We start from the raw sequence: 20,404 nt of genomic DNA, 5'->3' as shown, positions 1-20,404 counted from the left end.
CAAAACAAATTTAGCAGCTCTGCTGAAGCGAAGTAGGAAGTCTGCCGGGGTTGGGAGTCAGTGGCAGAAGGCTGCCTTCATAGCCTGAGCTCTACCCACCTGAGCACCCTGTTGGTCTCTCTCCAAGCACACAAACATCAAAGCCACAGAAAAGCCCCTGAAACCAGAAGGTGCCATGGGCCGACTTAACGGGTGGGCAATCACAGAAACCCGCTGTCTTCCCAGGCTGGAAATCAAGTCACTGGGTCACGCTGGGCAACATCTCTAATTCTAGCCAGAGTGCACTGAACAAAGCCCATTCCGATTTCAAAAAGGCCTGCTGGGAATTCCATGACCAAGAGCCTCATCCCACAGGGTCAATCCTAAACCCCAGGGGTAGGCGGATAGGTCGACTTTATCCTTCTCTTAACATCATGTTACATGAACTTGGCCACTAGCTGTGCGATTGCTGAGGGCAGGTCATAATCTCCCTGAGCCTCAGTTTCCATGTCTGTAAAATGGGGAGAACATAGCCCACATCACAGGACTGGTGTGAGCGTTACGTGAGGGGATATATGCAAATCCCTTTATAAAGTGTTATAAAGAGCAAGGCATCATTATCATACTATTTAAGTATAAGCTCTTCAGGTAAAGCCAAGCCTATGTTCTTCATCTCCCTCACAGGACTAGCCAAAAGTTCAGTACGTCTATGAAGTCACTGCAGCCTCAGTTTCTCCAAACTGTGAAATGAGAGGGTTAAGCAAGATCCAAGAGTCCTCAACTCACTTCCCCCGACCTTGGCACGGGCTCTTACCTGTGACATCACCAAGGGCAGATCCAGATGGCAGGAACCATCACTACAGTATGAGCATCGTCTGTAGGTCATGCACAGCTCCTTGAAGGCCAGCTGGTATACCACCCCTTCCTCCCAGCGAGCCCCACCGCACCAGTGGTTTCCCCACGTCTGTCCCAGAACTGCTGCACTAGACGGCTTCTAATGGCACGACTAGCTTCCATGTTCTCAACCAGGTCTTCTTTCTTTCTTTTGCAGCCGCATCCACGGCATATGGAAGTTCCCAGACCAAGGATAGAATCCAAGCCAGAGCTGCCACCTATGTCACAGCTGCAGCAATGCCAAATCCTTAACCCACTATGCCAGCCTGGGGACCAAACTGGTGCCACCAGAGACAAGCCAGACCATTAACTCACTGTGCCACAGCGGGAACTCCTCAACCAGGCCTTCTGATGCAACAAGTTTGGGCTGAGGCAAAAGGGGAAGGAACAGACGGTGCCTTGTGAGGACCTCAGGAAACATGGGGAAGCCATATTACAGCATTCAATGCCACAGGAAAAGCAGCAGCTCCTTCCTCGTGTACCCAGGGCAGGGCAGGCTCTGGAGTCTATTTGACTGTGATGGAGCAGCCGCACAGTAGTAGAGAAAGGAACAGAGAGTGAAGGTGGCAGCCGTGTGAGTGGCAGTGCCTGTTCCTATGCCCTCTGCAAATCCAGAAGGGAGAGACCCAAGCCCAGGATGGCCAGACAGGTCGTGAGGCTCCCACAGGGGTAAGGTGACCTGTCTAGTTTGGTCTCTGCCAGACTCTCTGTTATCAACCTGAAAGAGGGCGGTGATAGGAAGACTCGGAGCTTTTAGAGAAGAGAGATGTCTGCCAGGCAATTCCTTCACGAAGATGTCACCGTCAGATCTAAGGAAGGTGACCAGACCATAGGCCAAAGCCAAAAGGCTCAACTCAAAATGTGTACACATGCACGCACACACATGGAGGGAGAGTGACCTACTTCCCAACAACTGGAGCTGCCCTCACATTAAGCAGGATGTCTTGCTGAGTCATGTTCCCACATTCCTGGGTGTGGGTAAGTTGAGGCTACCTGTCAAGAGTGCTGTGGAGATCTCTGCTTTGGGTGGAAAACTGAGCCAGGTAACCTCGAAGGTCCTTCTGTTCCAAAAGCCGATAAGTTCTGTAAGAAGCTTCCCAGCTTCTAGGAAACCAGCCCTCATTAGAGAAGACTGGGTGATACAAAAGCTCCTCTTCATCCTAACGCAAGTGGCCGAGGCCAACTGCTTGACAACTTGTTCCTGACCCATCCATTATGGCTCTGGCAAAAGAAAAGGGGGGTGGAAATGACCCCCGCTCTCACATGGTTGATGAAAATTAGCTTAATTACGCTCGCAAGCGTAGGGATAGGCATCGTATATATCTCTACCTAAAGAAAGCCAGAAATGAGGTTTATCCTTCTCTGCATTACAGCAGACCCAGAATCTACTACCACTCAAACGCAGGTATTCAAGAATTACCATTCAACTAATCAGGAGATTGCAGATGCTTACTGGCAGCTCAGGATGAATACATTATAGGATATGATCAATTGTCGCTTCAAGGGCAGAGGGCAGAGAAAGAGAGCAAGAGACAGAGGTGTTCTCACTGGACCACGGATGTGCTTTTTGCTCCTCTAGAAACTGGCCATAGGAATGGCCCTGAAGAGCACTTAGCGGAACACACTGAGCGTGGCCTCGGTGACAGTCTGTGCCTCCACAATTAGGTAAGATAGCATCTGATGTGGCCAAAGGAAGCCTGGTTTTCTCCTTGCGCTGCCTGCTTTTCCAACTCAGGTCCGACAAAAAAGATGCCACCTTGGGTCACCTCAAGACTTCACTCTGCCTCTGAATAACCTTTGTGCTTTAACCAAGAAAGCCAAGTTGTGCTCGCTTCTACTTGAAGTTCTTCTGCTGGGCCGAGGAAACCATTGTACTTCCTTTTAGTTTAGGGGCTGGAGGCATCCCAGGAAAGGCCGCCAGCACCCTCTTTCTTCTCGAACCCAGGATTCAGGAGAGAAAACCCAACCTCCCCAAAGACCCAGCTCCCTCAAGCCAACCAGAGAACTCCCACACCAAGGACGTCACTGCAGCCTTGCCCACAGGTTCAGTCTTTTACAAAAAATCGGAGAGCTTGGGCCTTCGTGTCCTCTGTTCCCCTGCAGGTCGGTCTGAACTTATTCAGGCTCGCGCCCCTGCCCAAACCTCGGGACTGGAGCTGAGTGACCCCCTCTGGCAGCTGGAGCTCAACAGCACCATGTTTCTCTGGGTGCAGAGGCCTTTGGCTGGCGTAGAGGCAGAGGCGGAAACACCCAAGATGCCCGAGGGTCCCCAGAAGCCAGAGTCGCTGTGGTTTGGGGACCGGTGGCAGCAGCCCCTGGCTGGCCTTACCTGCTCTCCCTTTCCGCCGCTGCTCTTCCTCTTGCTCAGTCAGGTACTCCCCAGTCTGGTATTTTCGGCTCTTCTGCCGTCTCCGTTTCTTCCTCTTCACCAGGCCCTCCTCCTCGTCTTCCTCTTCCTCCTCGTTGGTGTCCCACATTTGCCGGGCAGCCTCTGTCCTCCAGGGCATCTCTCGGGCTCGCCACAGGTGCCTGCGGCCCTGGCTCAGCAGAGTCTTATCCTGGGCATGGTGGCTGCGATACTGGGTGTCCCGTTGGGTCTTTCTCACCTTTCGACGTTTGGCCGGGGTGGGGGTCACCTCCTCTTCCTCCTCTGTGGGGAAGACTTCCTGGCTTCCCATGTCACTGTCTGCCATACCAGCAAAGGAGCTACAGATGCTTCCTGTGGACGGGATGTACAGAGGACGGTCAGGGACCTCTTCAAAGGACAAAGAGTATGGTGGCGAAGCAAGTGCCCTGGATTAGGAGTTTGAAGGTCTGGGTTCAAGTGCAGGTTCTGCCAGTTATTGGCCGTATGCTCTGGGAAAGTTCCTTCACTTCTGTCTCCTCATCTATACACTGAGAACACTGTGCTCTGCCTTACTGACCTTACAGGGCTATTCTGAGGCTCAAGTGAGACAATTTGCCTGTAAGCACTTTACAGAGTCCAATATGTGACACGGCTATGGAGCATCCAAACCCCACAGCCTTCCCCGTGCACGTGCCACTTTCATCCATTCCGCCAACTCTCACTTCGTGCTTACAAGGTGCCAAGCATTGCAAGAAGGGCAGGAGAGGGCCACAACGTGTACAGAGGGTGAGGAGGGCAGACTGACATGGGGCCCCGGCCCAGCTCACTATGTGAACCCCAAACGTGCTGACAGAGCCAGCCGGGCAAGCCGAGTTGTCACCAAAGAGTCTCAGGAAGAGTGAAGCAAGAAGGAGCCCCTTTCCTGTGACCTAGCCTGGGTTGGTCCCACCCAAATGCTCTTCAGCCAGGCCCTCTTCCCTTATGCTGACCCCATGTCCTATTTATCTGCCCAGAGCCCGAGGGCGGGGCTTGCTCCCTGTCTCCCCCCGCCCCTGCCGCCCCTCTGGCCCCACTGCAGCTGTTCCTCGCGGTTGGGCAGGCACCTCCCCCTACCCTCCACCACCCCAGGAGGATGGGACCTTTCCTGCCGCCTCTGCCACCCGGCCAAGAGGCCATTTCCCTCCCCACTCCTGCCTTCAACTCTGTTAACAACACAAGCACAATCCTAAACTGGCCCAGTTGAGCGCTACAGGAGATGGGACATCTTTGTCAGAAGCAGCTCTGAGACACCACCATCCTTCTCTCAAGGCCCGGCTATTAAGCTGACAATCCCCCAAACGCAAGCGAGGTCAGCAGAAGAAAGAAATGGTTTGAGGCAAGCGGAGCGGCCCTTGACCAAAGGCTTCAAGTCAGTTAGACCACTTAAGACAGCAAATATCCAGCATCCTTTCCATTATACAGACCAGGCAGGGAACGAAGTGTTCTAGTTAATCTAATATTCTGGTTAACACGAATCACCACAGAGATCACACAGGGATCACCATCTTCCAAAGAATCAAATACACTACAATGTGTTTAACACTAAAATGGGAATGGCTATAATGTAATCGCTCTTTGATGATTCAGAGGACACTTCAGGATTTTTCAAGGCCTCCGGGCCGTCATTATGAGCCCCAATTACCAGCGTGCTCTCCATGTGCTGAGGTGCCCATTAATAGAATGTCAGATAACTGAGTTTACACGGTGCCCCGCCTCCCACTCCATCTACTTTGCATGGAAATCTGGGTGAGTTGGGGCAACTATTTCTAGTGCTAAGTACCAACATGGAGGCCAGCAGACAGTAGTAGTGACTGGAAACGACTATCCTTTTTTAGACACTGGGCGTGGACCAACGCACATTTAAGGGACCAAATGTGATTCCGCTGGCTCTGATGACTCAGTGACCATTTCCAATTTTGATGATGCCTGTCACAGAGGGCAAGAGGACAGAGGCCCAAAGGTTAAATGTCTGTGCCTGAGGTTGGCCCCACTAATCATAAGACATCAAGGCCTGGAGCAGAACTAGCATTCCTGAGCGGCCTGGGCCTTGCCTCTTGCCACCGTTGGCTGCCAACAGGAGATGTCTGATCCTTGTTCTGAAAAGCTAAGCAAATCAGCCTAAGATCGTGGGCAATGACCCAGCTGCTCCCCTGTGCTCCCTCGTCTCTGCGAGGAGCTGGGCACCTTGGCACAGTGAATCAAATTCCCACCTCTCCCCCCAACCCCGGGCCAGTGGCGAATCCGCTCAACGAGACCTCTACGTCTCTTTGCGGACCAGCGCCAACGTGGACGGCAGCCTCAGGCTCACTCACCAGACTGACTGCGCGTCCGGGTGCTGAGGACCACGGGGATGAAGTCACGGAAACTGCTCTTGGCTTTCTTCTCCAAGGAACCTGGGGTGGTGTGCGGTTTCAGGGCGGAAGGCAGAGAGAATCACAGTCAGAGTCTCAGGACGCAGAGGCCCCCCGAGAGGCCCGAATGGAAAACTCCAGGGAGGGTTTGTGTTCTCCCTGCTTTCCATTTATTAGCTCCCCTATGCTGCCATCACCTATGCGTCTCTTTTAGAGAAGGAGCTTTTCCCGGGGGTTTTTGAAGCCTGGGAGCTGCGTCATTTTTGCTGACACTGACAAAGGCGGCGCACGGCATCGATTCGCCAGCACGCCGCAAAGTGGAAGGCCCGGCCGCCTGGACGACTGTGAGGCTGCTGCACCTCCACAAAGTTATCACTGAGCTGGAGCAGGGCCCAGAGAAGGGCAACCTCCATGAATCTGAGAGGATTGAGCGGGGCAGGAAGATGGGAGCAGGGAGCGGCGGACAGAGGAAAACTGCAAGAACAGACTAGAAATAGGCAGGTCACGTCAGACAGGCAGGGCCATGAACACAGGCTACTATGTATGGGCTGCAGCACCCGGCCGTCCCTCTGAGGAGGGCGCCGAGGACCTCGTAGCGGCAGAGCACACGGGTTACGCTCACGCCTCCCCCCCGCCCCCGAACACACTGCGTGTCCCCAAATGATAAGGATGTCTCGAAACCCTTGTAGCGAGCTATTACTTTTTAGCTTTCATGATAGGAGTTTTCAAATATGCCAAGGGTAGAGAAAACATGGTACATGACGCCACTCTGCTGTTTCGGTCTCAGTCTTCATTATGTCCGCTTCTCCTCTGAGCCCAGACCCACCGCAGGGTAAGAGGCTGGCCACTCTGTCCTACCACTGACCCAAAAGCGCCTCCGTCGGCCTCTGGAGCGGGCCTTACTCTAGGGTGACCAGCATAAGCCCCTACTCCCACCTCCCTTGGCCCTTGCCTTTGATTTCAGAGGTGTCAGCGACATCTTCCTCCCCTAGTCTCCCTTTGCGGGTCACCTTCAGAGCCCCTCCCCGCCGGCCCACCACGGGGATCCCCCTGCAGCCCAGCGACAGCGCCAGGACCCGGGAGGCCTACCTTCCTCGTGGCCATCGGCTCGTTTTCCCGGAGTCTGGGACTCAGGCTTTGTCGGCTTCCGGTGCTTGTGCTTTACCCTGACTCCATTGTGCTCTTTTCCTGAATCTGAAGCCCCCCTGGGGCTTTTCTTGGGGGGTTCCTGGGGGTCACTGGGCGGCTTCCGGCACTGCGGAGAGGTAGAGAGAGTTCAGTTTCGCTTCCAAGAAAGCTCCCTGCACACTGCCCCCGTGCCCTGATCCTGCCACGCAGACACGAGCTGCCCAGGTCGGGGTGGGAGCTGGGGCCGCCCGCCACCTTCCGCCGTGGGCTCGAGAGGCTTTTTGGACTGAATCCAGTGCCCAAGCTAATCCCCCGGGACATCCACACCCCATCATTTTAAACAGGTCCACAGAGTCTGCATTCACAAGCCGAATAAACACCCAAAGTCATTCGAAAAGGTGCAAAGTCAGGCCCCATACTCTCTATATCCAAACAGCAATAGACAGACAGGCAGAAAACAAAAATGCCTCTTCTGCAAGTTGGGTGACCACATTGTTCAAATAACTTCCCTGCGAATGGTATTGACACCAACAACTGAAAATAATTTTCGGACGGGCCAATTCAAGAAAAATGATCTATTTTCATGTGTAAATTAATACCAAAAAAAAAAAAAAAAAAAAAGGTTCGACTAAGGCTAGAAGAAACACCTGCCATGGGAACAATTCCAATCTCCTCACACGTATGAAAGACACTGAGAAGACCCAAGCATTGTTAACAAGGCCTCTTTACACTCTGCAGCCCTTTCACCGCTTCCCCAACACCCCTGAGAAGAAAAGCTGCTATCATCTCCACCGAACAGATGAGAAAACTGAGCCTCCAAGAGAAGAGGTGGAATGATTTGTCCAGGGTGACACACAGCCCAAGGCGTCCACTTGCTTAGGAGCCACCAGGGACCGGGCAAACCTGCAAGTTAGCTGGCCTGGGCCTGCAATAAGAAAGCAGCCAAACTGGGACCAAGACCCAGTGCTCCTGGCACCCAGCCCGGGCCCCTTTGCCTCAGCTCTCGCTCCTCTCCTTCCCTATGTACCTGGGTCCTCCACTGGTTTTGCTCAGCCCCGCTCACACAGGGGGTACACGCATAAAGGCTGTGCTTACACACTACACGGACACTAAGCCTAATGGTCACACAGTCTCAGAAGCTTTGAGGTCTCTGCATGTATCCAACAAGAAACAGGGCAAGGCAGGAATTTCCAGCATTGGAATATCCAGGGAGTGCAGAATAAGCACAATGTTTTAACAACGACAGTGAACCCTAGGAAGTTGTTTTCCCCCTAAGCAGACCTGCACACCACCTTCTAGAAGGTTATCATTGTCCAGCTCCAGGGACCAGCAGATATCTTACTGATGGAACATTTTCCTGCTGGGGGAACGTGTCTCCAAGGAGTCACCACTCCCCATCCAATTCCAGGACCCCCGCTACCCCATGAACTCCTCCTGCCTCTTATTCAGCAGAGGGCTGAGCTGAAGATTCAAATTCAGTTTCTCTCTTTACTTGCCAGTTCCTACAAACCAAAGTGTTAGGAGAAAGAAAGAGGCAGGGAGGGAAGGGGAAGTTGGGGAACTGCTGCTTAAAGTGTGACCTTCAGGTATTGCCAAAAAAAAAAAAAAAAAACTCACTTTAAGGCAGGGGGAATCAAGTTCAATACACATCAACTTGAACATGTCCTATTTGTTTCTGAATATCATTTTTAGCTGGCTCTTTCAAGTACAGATCATTAACTTTTACTTCCTAAGATAGACAAAAACAAGTAAAACGGAACATCTAGAAGGGATTTCTGTCTGTCTATTCTGCAAGGGCAACACTCAAAGTAAAAATATATCGCCAACTCCGACTTAGGCAAAAAGCTGGGATGATGAGAGATCATGTTAGATGAATGTTCTGGTTAACAGAGTTTTGAAGGGTTTCCCAAAGAATTTTCCAAAGAATAAGAAGACAATAAAATACACCCAGCACCAGATGAAGCAGAACTTTCTTCGCTGATGGTTCTGAAGGCCCTTCAGGATTCCATGAGGCCTTGGGGCAGGTGGTGTAGAAGACAGGTGACTATTCTGACTCTTCTTTTTTTTTCTTTCGGTCTTTTTTTTAGGGCTGCACCCGTGGCGTATGGAGGTTCCCAGGCTAGGGGTTGAATGGGAGCTTCAGCTGCCAGCCTACACCACAGCCGCAGCAACGCCAGATCTGAGCCACATCTGCGACCTACACCATAGCTCATGGCAATGCCGGATCCTTAACCCGCTGAGTGAGGCCAGGGATTGAACCTGCATCCTCGTGGATCCTGGTCAGGTTCTTAACCTGCTGAGCCACAACAGGAATGTCCCATCCCTGATTTTAGTTTGCTTATCAATGGTTTCTTTGTCAGGAAAATTGAACGTAAGAAAAGAAAGATCTAAGCTAATTGCTTTCCAGAAAAATGGACATTTACCAAATCATTACAGGCAGTTGCCAAGGGCTGCTCCAAGGCCCCTGATCCTGTAACTTTATTCTCTGCCCTCTGCATCTGTCAGTGGGCCCAGTGAACTGTTCCTCTAATACAAGAAGGAGCACTGCCTGCCTGTCATCAAGCCACCTGCAAGACATCAGCTCCATGAGGGCGGGGACCACGTCTATCTTGTTGGTAATACTGACAATAATAACAGCAGCCACTAACACTTCCCGAGGACTCATCATGTGCCAGGCACTGTCCTAAGCATTTAGTCGTATCACCTCATTTAATCTTTTCAACAGCTTTGTTGACATATAATATATTGAGCTGTATCATACAATTCAATTATGTTTATAATTCAATTATTTTATACAGTCACAGAAAGTGTGTAAACACAATCACTATCTTGTTCCCTAAATTTTCATCACCCCAAGTGGAAACCCTGTACCCACTAAGCCATCACTCTCCAATTCCTCATCCCCTCCAGCCCTAGGCAACCAACTGCTAACCTACTCTCTTTGTCTCTATGAATTTGCCTATTCTGGACATTTCACACCATCATTTCATCTCATCTTTACACAGCCCTATTAGGAGGTACTATTATTGTCTCATTGCATAGATGAGGAAACTGAGGGCCAGAGAGTTTAAATAACTTGACTGATACAGAGTTCCCGCCATGGCTCAGTGGTTAACGAATATGACTAGGAACTATGAGGTTGCAGGTTCAATCCCTGGCCTCACTCAGTGGGTTAAGGATCCGGCGTTGCTGTGAGCTGTGGTGTAGGTCGCAGACATGGCTCGGATCTGGCGTTGCTGTGGTTCTGACGTAGGCCGGTGGCTACAGCTCTGATTGGACCCCTAGCCTGGGAACCTCCACATGCCGCGGGTGCGGCCCTAAGAAAGACAGAAGGACCAAAAAAACAAAACAAAACAAAACAAAAAACTTGACTGATACCGCACAGTTAGGACGAGGTAGAACCAAGATTCAAACCGAGCCCCTGTGCCTGGCTCCACAGAACCTACTCCTCACCAAAATGCTGTGCTGGAGTTCCTGTCGTGGCTCAGCGGAAATGAACCCAACTAGTATCCATGAGGACATGGGTTCAATCCCTGACCTCGCTTAGTGGGTTAAGGATCCGGCGTTGCCATGAGCTGTGGTGTTGAAGATATGGCTTGGATCCCACGTTGCTGTGGCTCTGGCGTAGGCTGGCAGCTGCAGCTCTGATCTGACCCCTAGCCTGGGAACCTCCATATGACGCAGGTGCAGACTTAAAAAGCAAAAAACCAAACTGCTGTACTGGCCTCCTGAAGATGTGGTCCCACTGCCTGGGAAGGACTGCTATGTAGCAGCCACTCGAAAAACACTTGCTAAAAGGTCAGTGAAACCGCCATGCATAAGGAGAGGAGAGCTAGTGTGGCACAGCTGAAGATGAGCACTAACTTTAGAGCCAATGAGACCAGAGTCTGAGCTCCACTGCTGTCATTTAGTAGGTGCGTAACTTTGGGTAATTTCCCCTCTCAGTCTGTTCCCTTCATTTTCTTATCTGTAAACTGGGTGTAGCGTTCACCTTGTAGGGTTATTTGGAGGATTAAGTTAGATAGTGTATGTGGGAGGCCCTTGGCACATAGCGGGAATTCAACAAATGGCAACGACCATAAGGATAATTCTTATGACCATCAAGGGCAGAGTGCAGTTACCTGAGCAAATGCTAGATATGTGCTCTATTCTGGCATGACCTATGCTCCTGCTTGGCGTGTCTGCCATACTGAAGTGGTCATGGGATCACTGGGACAAAGCCACCCAAACTCTGTCCCGAGGGGTCCTCAACCTAGAGTCTATGGGTGGGCTTTGGGGAAGAGGTTGGGTCCATGAACCCCTTGCAATTACCGGCGAAATTCTGCGATCATATTTTTGGGGATGGGGTCCACAGCTCTCATAAGCTTCTCAAAGTGCTCTATGGTCCAAAAAGGCTACGAATTTCTGCCCCAAATTTATGGTGCTCTGGCTAGAAATCTATTCACTAGTGTGGATCAACATCCAGTTTGAAGGCTTGTTAACGTAACCTTAGATTGCTCCGTATTTTGAATGAGCCCTATTCTCAACTGCTTCAAGAATCTCCTTGATCACTACTGGCCTTCAGATCCTCTTTGGAAAACACTGGATTCAGGTCAAGTTCTCCTGGCCCACCCTTTTGCCTAGAATCCTGCCATCACCCTTAGCCTATGAAGAACCCAGACCCATAGCACAGGGAACTCTACTCAATATTCTGTAATAACCTATATCGGAAAAGAATCTGAAAAAGAGTGGCTATAAGTATATGTATAACCTAATCACTTCGCTATACACCTGAAACTAACACAACACTGTAAATCAACTATGTATATGCCAACATAAAATAAAAATTAAATTGAAAAATCCCAGACCCAGCCACCCATCTGCCTTGGACACCAAATTGCCAATGGGTTGAAACCCAAAGCTGCTATCCCAAGCATGAGCAGGATAGGAAACTGATAGATGAGCCCAGAAGACGAACTGGCTCCAGTCCCACAAAACTCCAAGCGAATCCAGAGCAGGCTACCCTGGTGGTACAGAGAACAACCCTGTCAGAGGCCCCTTTCCCTCCCTGGACCCCAAGTTCTCGAGGCCAGCAGTCATCTCAGAAGAGGAAAAGGAAGAATGGCGAGGCAAGGGAGGGCCTGTTACTAATTGATTTCCCTCCCCGTACAGTATTCTTCCACTTTCCAACCTCATCTGGGACAATGGCTTCCCCAGAGTCCAGGACCCAATCACTTCCCACATCCTACAAACTACAAGCCCATCCCTCCCCCTATCTGGAGACCGTGACTTAGTAAGAGCCCTGATTCACCTTACACACGAGCCTTCCCAATCAGTAAGTTCACGGAGCTACTCAAGAGCACTGCACGGGGTTGATGTCTGCAGGACGCGCAGACCACTGGTGTCTCGGCCCTGCCCTCGACCTCAGCCCAGCACTCACCTTGGGTCCATGGGAACTTCGGACCATGCCCTTGGCTTGTGGCTGCTGTTCCTCACCCTCCTTCTCTTTGCCACACTTCATTTTCTTGGGTGGCGGAGATTCGGTCACCCCATCGGTCACCACCGAGTCTGGCTGCCACTTGTTCTTGCAAGAAAAGACGCCTATGCTTTCCTGTTTCACTTGGGCCTGCCCGGCCTTACTCCGCACTTCGGCTTGGCCCCTCTGGGGAGTGGCTGGGAGGCCATCGGCCCGATAGCAGGTGGCTAAATTGAAGACCACATCGCCATCCACCTTCTCCATTTTCACCCGCCCCAGGTCCACCTGGCTTCCGAGCTGCGAAAGCTCTGTGCCAGAGGACCTCTTGCTGCTCGGGACCACGTCCAAGATGAGCTCCTTGGGGCGGCTGTCATGAGGTAGCAAAGGCAGCTCGGGCATTTTGTGCAGGTTCTGGGGGGTGGCCAGGACCAGCTCGTGGGACATGTAGGTGGCCAGCACTTGGTTCTTAGGCTTCGTGTCTCCTGCCAGCTTCAGGCTGCAAGCCCCCTGGGGGCCTTCCAGCTTAGGAGTGCTGTCCGGGCAGAGGTGGCTCTCTGATTCCTCGGGCCCCTGAGTCACTCTCAGGTCCCCGGCGCTAGGCTGGACAGACAGCGCCAGGGTCCCTGTCTGAGGGCTAAGCGTCAGGAGGACAGGGTTTACTGGTTCCTCGTAAGGCTTGGCAGCAATCCGGCAAGTTTTGCTCTTTGTGCCTGTGTCCTGCTCTGGAGCAAAGGGGCCCCCGGGCCGTGGCTGCCCCTCGGGAAGTCCATGCACGGCCTCGCTGGGGCCAAGGGATGGCACGCCAGAAAACTCAGAAACGACGCTGGTGGGCCTGATGGGCACCCCCTGGCTGGGGGTCAGCTGCCCTGCGCTGGAAATGCCAATGGAAAGCAGAGACGCCTGGTGGTACGGTGACCAGCCAACAGGCAGGACCTGGGTGCTGGTGGGTTTCCCGTTGACTGAACACCGAGGGTAGATATTTGCTGGGCCTGTGGGCTTCCAGAGAGAGAGCTCCTTGGTTTGGCACCCCGGCAGCCCCGGGGCAATGCGGGCCGGGGTGTAACGTTTGACTGTGCTTGGCTGTCCCTCAGGCCCAGCCTGGCTGCCCTTCTTGCCACAGGGGACACCAGTGCTCTTGGGCTCCCCTTGATCGATGATGGAAATGGGCTCCTGCTTGGGGAGATGGCGGGGGTCTCGGTTGAGGCCCAGGTTGGGGTCTTTGTTCAGCAGGAGGGATGCGGGCACCGGGTTGGCCACTCCCACATAGGTGCCGGGAATGGTGCTGATCAGCGCAGTGGAGTTCTTCACCCAGGTGCTTGGGTCCCCGTTCCTCACGATCTCAGGAAAGATGACGAAGGGCGAGGAAGTGGAGCCCAGGCACGAGGTGACATTGCTGCCGGCAGCCTGGGTCGTGCGTTGAGACCTAGAAAGGACCGTGGAGAGGAGGGCCTTGCTGCTGGTGTGCACAGGGGTCAACACAGGCATGGGAGGCGTCTTGCGCTGGTTCGGCAATGGGAGCTTCTGGCGGTTGGACTTGGAGGAGAGGTCAAGGGGCATCTCGCTGCACTCGGGTGGAGAGGCCATCTCTCGCTCCAGCTGTGGAGGTGACTTGAGGGGAGAGAAGGTGACGGAAGTCCCTTCTGTTTGCTGCTCGGCGCCACCTGGCATCTTGGCAGGGTGCGGTGGGACTGAGCTCACGCTGGGGGCTGGCAGCAGAGGCTGTGGAGGTGGAAGCACCTTGGCAGAAGCAGTGGAGAGCGAAGTATCTGCCAAAGGCCCAGGGGCGCCCTCGGGCGCAGGCTGGGTGCTGGTGCTGCCAGACGGGGAAGCGCAGGGGAGCCTATTCACCTCCAGAGAGACCAGCTTGGACTCTGAAGTCAGAGGCCGGGCCACAGAAAACGCATATGGGTAAGACCGGAGCTCTGGGGAGGCCAGCACACCAGGGAGACACCTGTCCTGCAGGTAGGATGGCAGGACAGGGAGCGTAAGAGTGGAGGAGACTCCCAGGGTGGTCGGCAGTGTGGCCACGCTGAGTGGCTGCCCGCAGCTTGGAGGCGGGATATAGACCAGCGGCTGGCTCGGGGTCAGTACCGTCCCTGGCTGAAAGGACAGGGGGACTTTTTGCATAGCTGGTGCCTGAGCTGCAGGAAAACACACTCGACTCAAACTAAAGGAGGCCGGGATGGGTGCAGAGGTGGGAATGGCAGTTGGTGTGGCAGCTGGCATGGGCGTGGGGGCTGGAGTGAAGATTGGGGCTGGGGTGGGTGCAGGCACCGGTGTGGGAGCAAAGGCGGGGATGAGGGTGGGGGTAGAAGGCGGGCCAGAGGATGGGGTCGGGGTGGGCATGGGCACCGACGGGGGCGCGGGAGCTGCGGGAGGGGTGGACGCTGGCATGGGAGCCAGAACAGGAGTAGGGACAGGTGCGAGGACCAGGGTCGGAGCTGAAGGGGGCACGGGAGCCTGGATCAGAGCCAAGGGAGGTGCTGAAACTGGGACTGAGAGGGGGGCAGGGGTCGGGGCCGAGAGGGGGACGGGGCCCGAAGGGGGAGCAGAAGCTGGCACGGGCACCAAGACAGAGGCCGAAACTGAAAGGGGGTTTGAATCGGAGATGAGTGTGGGCACTGATGGTGGTGCCGGAGCCAGAGCCGGGACTGGTGCTAAGGGAGGGGAAGGCGCCGGAACCGAAGTGGCAACCTGAACGGGAACCAGCCCGGAATGGGGCACCGGGGCGGGGACGGAGAGTGGGACCTGGAATGGATCTGGAACAGATGGGGGGACGGAGGCTGAGCTGGGAGCGGGGGGGCAGATGGGGGCTGGCAGCGGATTGAAGTTAGTGGTAACCAGAGGCAGGGTACCCTCCACGGGGACGCCGGTTCCCAGAGTTGCCAAAATGAAAGTGTTCTTCTCCCCGACGCTGTGCCGAGAGTCCAAAGCCTTCGCCCCGGCTGGTGAGCAGTCCACCTGCTTGCTCATTTGGGTGCTGAGCGGAGTCCAGGAGCAGTCGGCAGTGCCGCTGCCGGCCTCGGGGCCATCGGAAGCGGGAAGCTTGAGCCCGTCTCCCGGGCTGCTCAGTGGCACCAAGGGGCCCCCCGCCTCTGCCACATTCCCAGCGTAGTCCATTTTCGGCTGGGTGTCGTCAGACTTGTCCTCTGACTTGTGCCCAAGTTTTTCGGTTGCACTGCCATCTGGGTCTGACCCCCGGGCATTGCTGCCACTTCCAACTGCCGTGAGCTCCACCTGCAACGACAGAGTAGTGTGCCAGTCTTAGCTAGCTCTCTGCAGATATGCAAGTGTCCCGAGGCCGGGGAGGAGTGACTGTTGGTCCTCTTTGCAACTTGATGGAGCGGGTCTCGGCAGAAGCAAAGAGCAGCTGGCTGATTTTTGTCTCACATGCAGCAACTCCTAGGAAATACCCTGGCCCTTGCTGGTCCCCTTAGGATGGCAGGCTGGGCACGTCACCCAGGGAAGTTCAGCTCCCCCTTTGGCAGGTGGCATTTGGCTCCGCGTGGCCCCTTACCTTGGAAAAACTGCTGCTGACACAAAACTCCTGAGTTCCAAAGCGCTGGCAGTCACCTGTCGTGGACTCCTCATCAGAAAGAGGTGCTCTTCTAGCATAGGAGAGATAATCGGAAAAGTGACAATGAGGCCGAGGCTTGGGGCCACCACCACCTTCCCCAGAATGCCCCCTGCCTGCCTGGGTTCCCATAAAACCTTCCTGTCTTGCTTCCCTTGGTGGCTCGGCCAAAATCACAAGGAACTGGGGACCGGAGGGGGGTGTCCAGGTTACAAACCAGAGCCTCCATGCCCAGCTTTTCAGGTTCTTGCAGAGGAGCCCAATGTGACCAGACTCCCCTCTCTGAGCTGTGTGTCCTGTCTTTGAGGGCTCTCCCCAGGCGTGTGGAAGACCCCAGCAGCTTTGCCTTGTCCCTAGAGCTTAACCATCAAGGAGACCGTCCAGGAGGTACTAGGCATTGCCAAAGGGGGACAGGTAAGTCACGGAGGGCCTCAAAAGGCATGCGGGCCACTTTTCTCATAAATGGGATCTTATCTTAAGTCTACAAGGGAAGCCGGCTACAGTATCATCAGGGTGACCCTTTTCTAAAACAACCACCTCCACTGTGCTTCGCGTTCTAAATCCCAACCATCATTATTAGGCTACGTAATGATACTGATTTGAGGCAGGTCACTGAGTGCCAAGGGGCATTTCAAGGGCACTACTTCCTTCCCTCTAGGGTACCTCTTTCCCTTTTCTAGAGGACCAGTGAGCTCCAGCCAGCATCTATCCTCCTTCCTACCTTTCTCTCACACTGGCATCCATCTCCTGCCCACTCCCCAACTCCCTCCTTGGCCTCACAGCATCACCGCATTTTCTCCCACCCCAAAGGGAAGGAAGCCTTCAGGGCCGGCCCCAAAGTCAAGCTGGTATATTGCAGAGGGAAAGGCTCAAGGCCAGAGAGCTGGGTCCCAGAGGAGGAAAACTCAACTGTACCCCCACCTCCTCAAAAAGTCTTCTCCAAAATCTGGGTAAGAATCTTAGAAAATGGTATATCCTGACCAAAAAGAAAAAAGATCAGACTGGGTGAAGTTGGAGAGAAGAGGAACACCCCTCTATGGACGTTCGCTATTTTGAGTATGGCAACAACACACCACTGCTGCCCCAGGGAAGACACCAATGGGGCTGAAGCCGTGGTGGGAGTGGCCAAGCGGAAGGCTGAGCTGGAAGAATGAAGTTCCAGCAGAAGCCCTGCGATGCAGTTCCCGAGGGGCAAAGCACAGGAATGCCCCGTGCGCCTCCGGGGAGGCAGACTGCCTTGGTGTCACCCCCTGCTTCAGAGCCTCGCCCTGAGCTCTGCGACAGCAGGGCGAGGAGAAGCCAGCGCCTGCCTCGCCAGCCACTCTAACCAAAGAGCCGTCAGGGTGCCTGCAGCCCACCCCCACGAGAACTCCCTCCCTCCCTCCTTCCCTCCCACTGGAACAAGGCACGGTTGACGGACCCCAAAACTGTACGTGGGGCAAGAGAAGCAACAAGGGCAAAGGGGTCACGGAGGGCCTCTCCTCCTCTTTTCAGGGCTCCAAAGGGGGCTAACGGGATGGGGGGAGGCTTGTTCCATTTAAAAGGCGGGCAGGCTGGCAGAAGTGGGGGGGGGGGGGTTCCACTGCTGGCAATGACTGTTGGTGATGAACAGAAATGACCGTGAGGAGAGATGAGGGTTGGAGATGCAGTCGGGGGTCTCAAGGAAGGGGAGAAGTGGGAGCCTGAGGGAAAAAGGGAAGACATCCTTCAACTTCAACTCCTGAGAGGCCAGAAAAGCAAGATTGATACCCAGCCTTGAGCCAGGGGAACAGCGTGTTCCAACGAGACTGGCCAGGGGTGGTTTGTGGGGAGGATGGTGGCGAGAGAAAAGGAGTGGTGGGACCCCACCCTTGACCTACCCCACATGAGGGACACAGAGGGGAGACACTCTTTCCTTTTTCTTCCTCCTGACCATACAAAGGGGAGCTCCCTGTGTGCCTGACCCTCCTTGCTCAGCTCCCACCCCACATAAAACCATCTTGAAGGCAGAAACCCCGCCTTCAAAGGCAGCCACCAGAGAACAGAGAATGGCAGAGTCAGCGGGTCCAGAGACTCTGAAGGTGCCAGTGGCAAAGACAACAGCAGTCCTGGCTCCTCCAGCCCTAGCCACCAAGGTTCTGGGAAAATGTCCTGTGGCCACGCTGCAAACCCTCTAAGGAGAGGGGTGTGTAAAGCCAAGCAGACGTTAGATCACTCCATTGAGAGAAGAGCCTGGGACAGGAACAGCTTGCGGTGGGGGGTGGGGAAGAGTCGGGTCAGGCGGGCAAGATTAGGAGGGTGGGAAAAAGGGAGCAGGGGTCAAAGCAGGTTTCAGTCAGGGCCGAAAATCATCCTGCCTTTTCTTCCCAACAGAGATGACCCTGGGCTGTTATGTCCAAGGCTTTGTTGAACTTAAACCAGAAACAGCCATAACCTTTCAGGGCTGCTTTCTGAATTATTAAGGGCTAGCACCGCTGTCAAACTAGACCTTTTCCTGTTCCTATTGGGCCCTAACTACATGGCACCCACCTCGCTCCTTAGATCCCAGCCCCTGCAACTTTGGCTGCCTCAAGTCCCATCACACTCCAAGACCACCTTCCTTGCAGCCAGGGTTTCCCCCAAACACACCATGTCAGAAGCACCAGCCCTCCTGTGAAGCTCCTCCTCATCCCTCAAGTCCTGGATCAGATGTCACCGCCTCTGGGAAGCCTTCCTTTATTCCCCCAAGGGAGTTTGTCATCCCTGCCCCTAGACTCCATGGGACCTGTGTATGCCACTCTGCAGCACTTACCACCAATATCCCATGACTATCAGTTTGCTCTCATTGGGTTTAATAAATGTTGAATGAAGGAATGAATGGGTACAAAAACAAAGCATGCAAGCAGGAAAACAGAGAGAGAAAGCTGGAGGCTTGACTAGAGTCAGCCACCTGGGGCCAGCAGAAAGCCCCTGAACCCTGTTTCTACAGTCTTCAACCACATCTGAAGGATCTGGGCAGGCTTCTCAAACATAACTTTAAGGAGTTCCCGCCATGGCTCAGCAGTACCAAACCCAGCTAGCATTCATGAGGATGCAGGTTCCATCCCTGGCCTCACTCAGTGGGTTAAGGATCCAGCGTTGCCGTGAGCTGTGGTGTAGGTCACGGACACGGCTCGGATCTGGCATTGCTGTGGCCATGGTGCAGGCTGGTAGCTGTAGCTCCAATTCAATCCCTAGCCTGGGAACTTCCATGTACCCTGGGTGCAGCAAAAAAAACCCAAAAAACAAAAAACAAAAAACCCCCAAAAAAACGTAACTTTAAAAATCCCCCCAGATGCAGCTTTATACCTGAAATGTCTAAGTTCTACAGGTGGTAAAGGGCTAAGAAAGATGGTCTTTATTTTATTTATCTTTTTAGGGCCGCACCCGTGGCCTAAATCAGCTGTAGCATGGCCTAGACAATTTTGGAAATCAGCTGTAGCATGGCCTAGACAACAGTGTTGTAGCAGGAGTGTGACAACAAAGGGTAGATGAGATTAGAAGTGATAACACTTAAAAGGTCATCTTAACCACTAAGCATAACATCCTAAGAAAGGTTCATAAAAAGAGAAAAGTAGGTTCAGGTCCACTTCCTGTTCCTTTTTCCGTGGGGATTTAGAATGGACAGTAAAGCAAGGTAACTTGTCCATTGATTTTTCTGAAGGCTCTAGCCCAGATCTTTATATCAAAGTCTCAACTACTTATAACTAGTTGTCGATGAATACTCACACAAATCAATACCACCAACTTGCCTTCCCTAGATCATCTCTTAATTATCATCTAAGAACACGCCTCAAATGCACAGGAAAATACCTTTCTTGTGCAGATCTGAGAAGAATTTTATCTTATTTTCCTTGGTCTTAACTTTTCTATTCTAAAATTAAGTTCCTTTAAGTCCATCTCTGACTTGTTCCTCAGAATAGAGAGCATTAAAGTATCAGGTGCTAATGGCTTTTTTAAAAAAAATTAAAAGGTCTATTCTAACTTGAACACTCAGACAGGTACAGACTTCTCTAGTTAGGACCAGAAGAAGAAAGTAGATACATGCAAAGAGGTCCTTTCCTTTTTCCTTCAAAATTATCAATACCCCCACATGCACACAATGCCAAGATTTCTCTAAGGAAAGGCCAGATCTTGAATTCCAGGGAAAGCCATATCGTTCTGTGTTCTAGGTGACTAATTCGATGTATCTGGATTTCAACAGTCGATATATTGAAAGCACAACTAAAGCGCAGCAGGCATGAAGGAGTTCTACCTTCTCTAAAAATGGGAGAACTGTTGCAACCATCACACACAGCTCTTTGGCCAAGGGTTATAAAAGTCAAATGTAGGATCTGAAGGCCACTTTGAGTGCTCTTCTTACGGAGCATGATCAGGAAATGGTATAGCTTGGTCAACCCAATGTTTTGGTGAACAGAAAACTGAAAACACATACAGTTTTTCAGGCAGGCATCACCAACTCAATTTCACACGAAAACTATGTTAAGCAGTTTGATCTTCCGTTGAAACTTCATAAGGATCTCACTGCAAATCGTCATTGGCCTCGTGAGGCAAGAAAGTGCTGATCACCAGAATACCCACTAACAGCTCCCACTATAAAGCTGAATGATAAAACCGCCTTTCTTCCAGGCTTAGATCAA

At 53.0% G+C, this 20,404-nt stretch overlaps 1 protein-coding gene across 6 annotated transcripts in view; it reads right to left on the bottom strand.

The window, feature by feature from the left end:
- BCORL1 (BCL6 corepressor like 1) overlaps positions 1-20,404 on the bottom strand; it is a 65,143-nt gene that overhangs the window by 23,441 nt on the left and 21,298 nt on the right. For 5 of the 6 annotated variants that reach the window (XM_021080543.2, XM_013986421.3, XM_013986425.3 and 2 more), the window contains 5 exons: positions 15,711-15,801; positions 12,158-15,430; positions 6,700-6,865; positions 5,572-5,652; positions 3,203-3,592 (listed from right to left, as the gene is read on the bottom strand). In XM_021080543.2, coding sequence (XP_020936202.2) covers positions 3,203-3,592; positions 5,572-5,652; positions 6,700-6,865; positions 12,158-15,430; positions 15,711-15,801 — 4,001 coding nt within the window. The remainder of the gene's footprint in view (positions 1-3,202; positions 3,593-5,571; positions 5,653-6,699; positions 6,866-12,157; positions 15,431-15,710; positions 15,802-20,404) is intronic. The other variant, XM_085008793.1, reaches the window with a different exon arrangement.

The sequence above is a fragment of the Sus scrofa genome, chromosome X (genome assembly GCF_054392235.1).
Source record: "Sus scrofa isolate SSC_HxYL_T2T_F1_AM1 chromosome X, Sscrofa_HxYL_maternal_Yorkshire_Landrace_v2.0, whole genome shotgun sequence".
Classification (NCBI taxonomy): domain Eukaryota; kingdom Metazoa; phylum Chordata; class Mammalia; order Artiodactyla; family Suidae; genus Sus; species Sus scrofa.
This window is presented reverse-complemented; position numbering and strand designations above follow the sequence as displayed.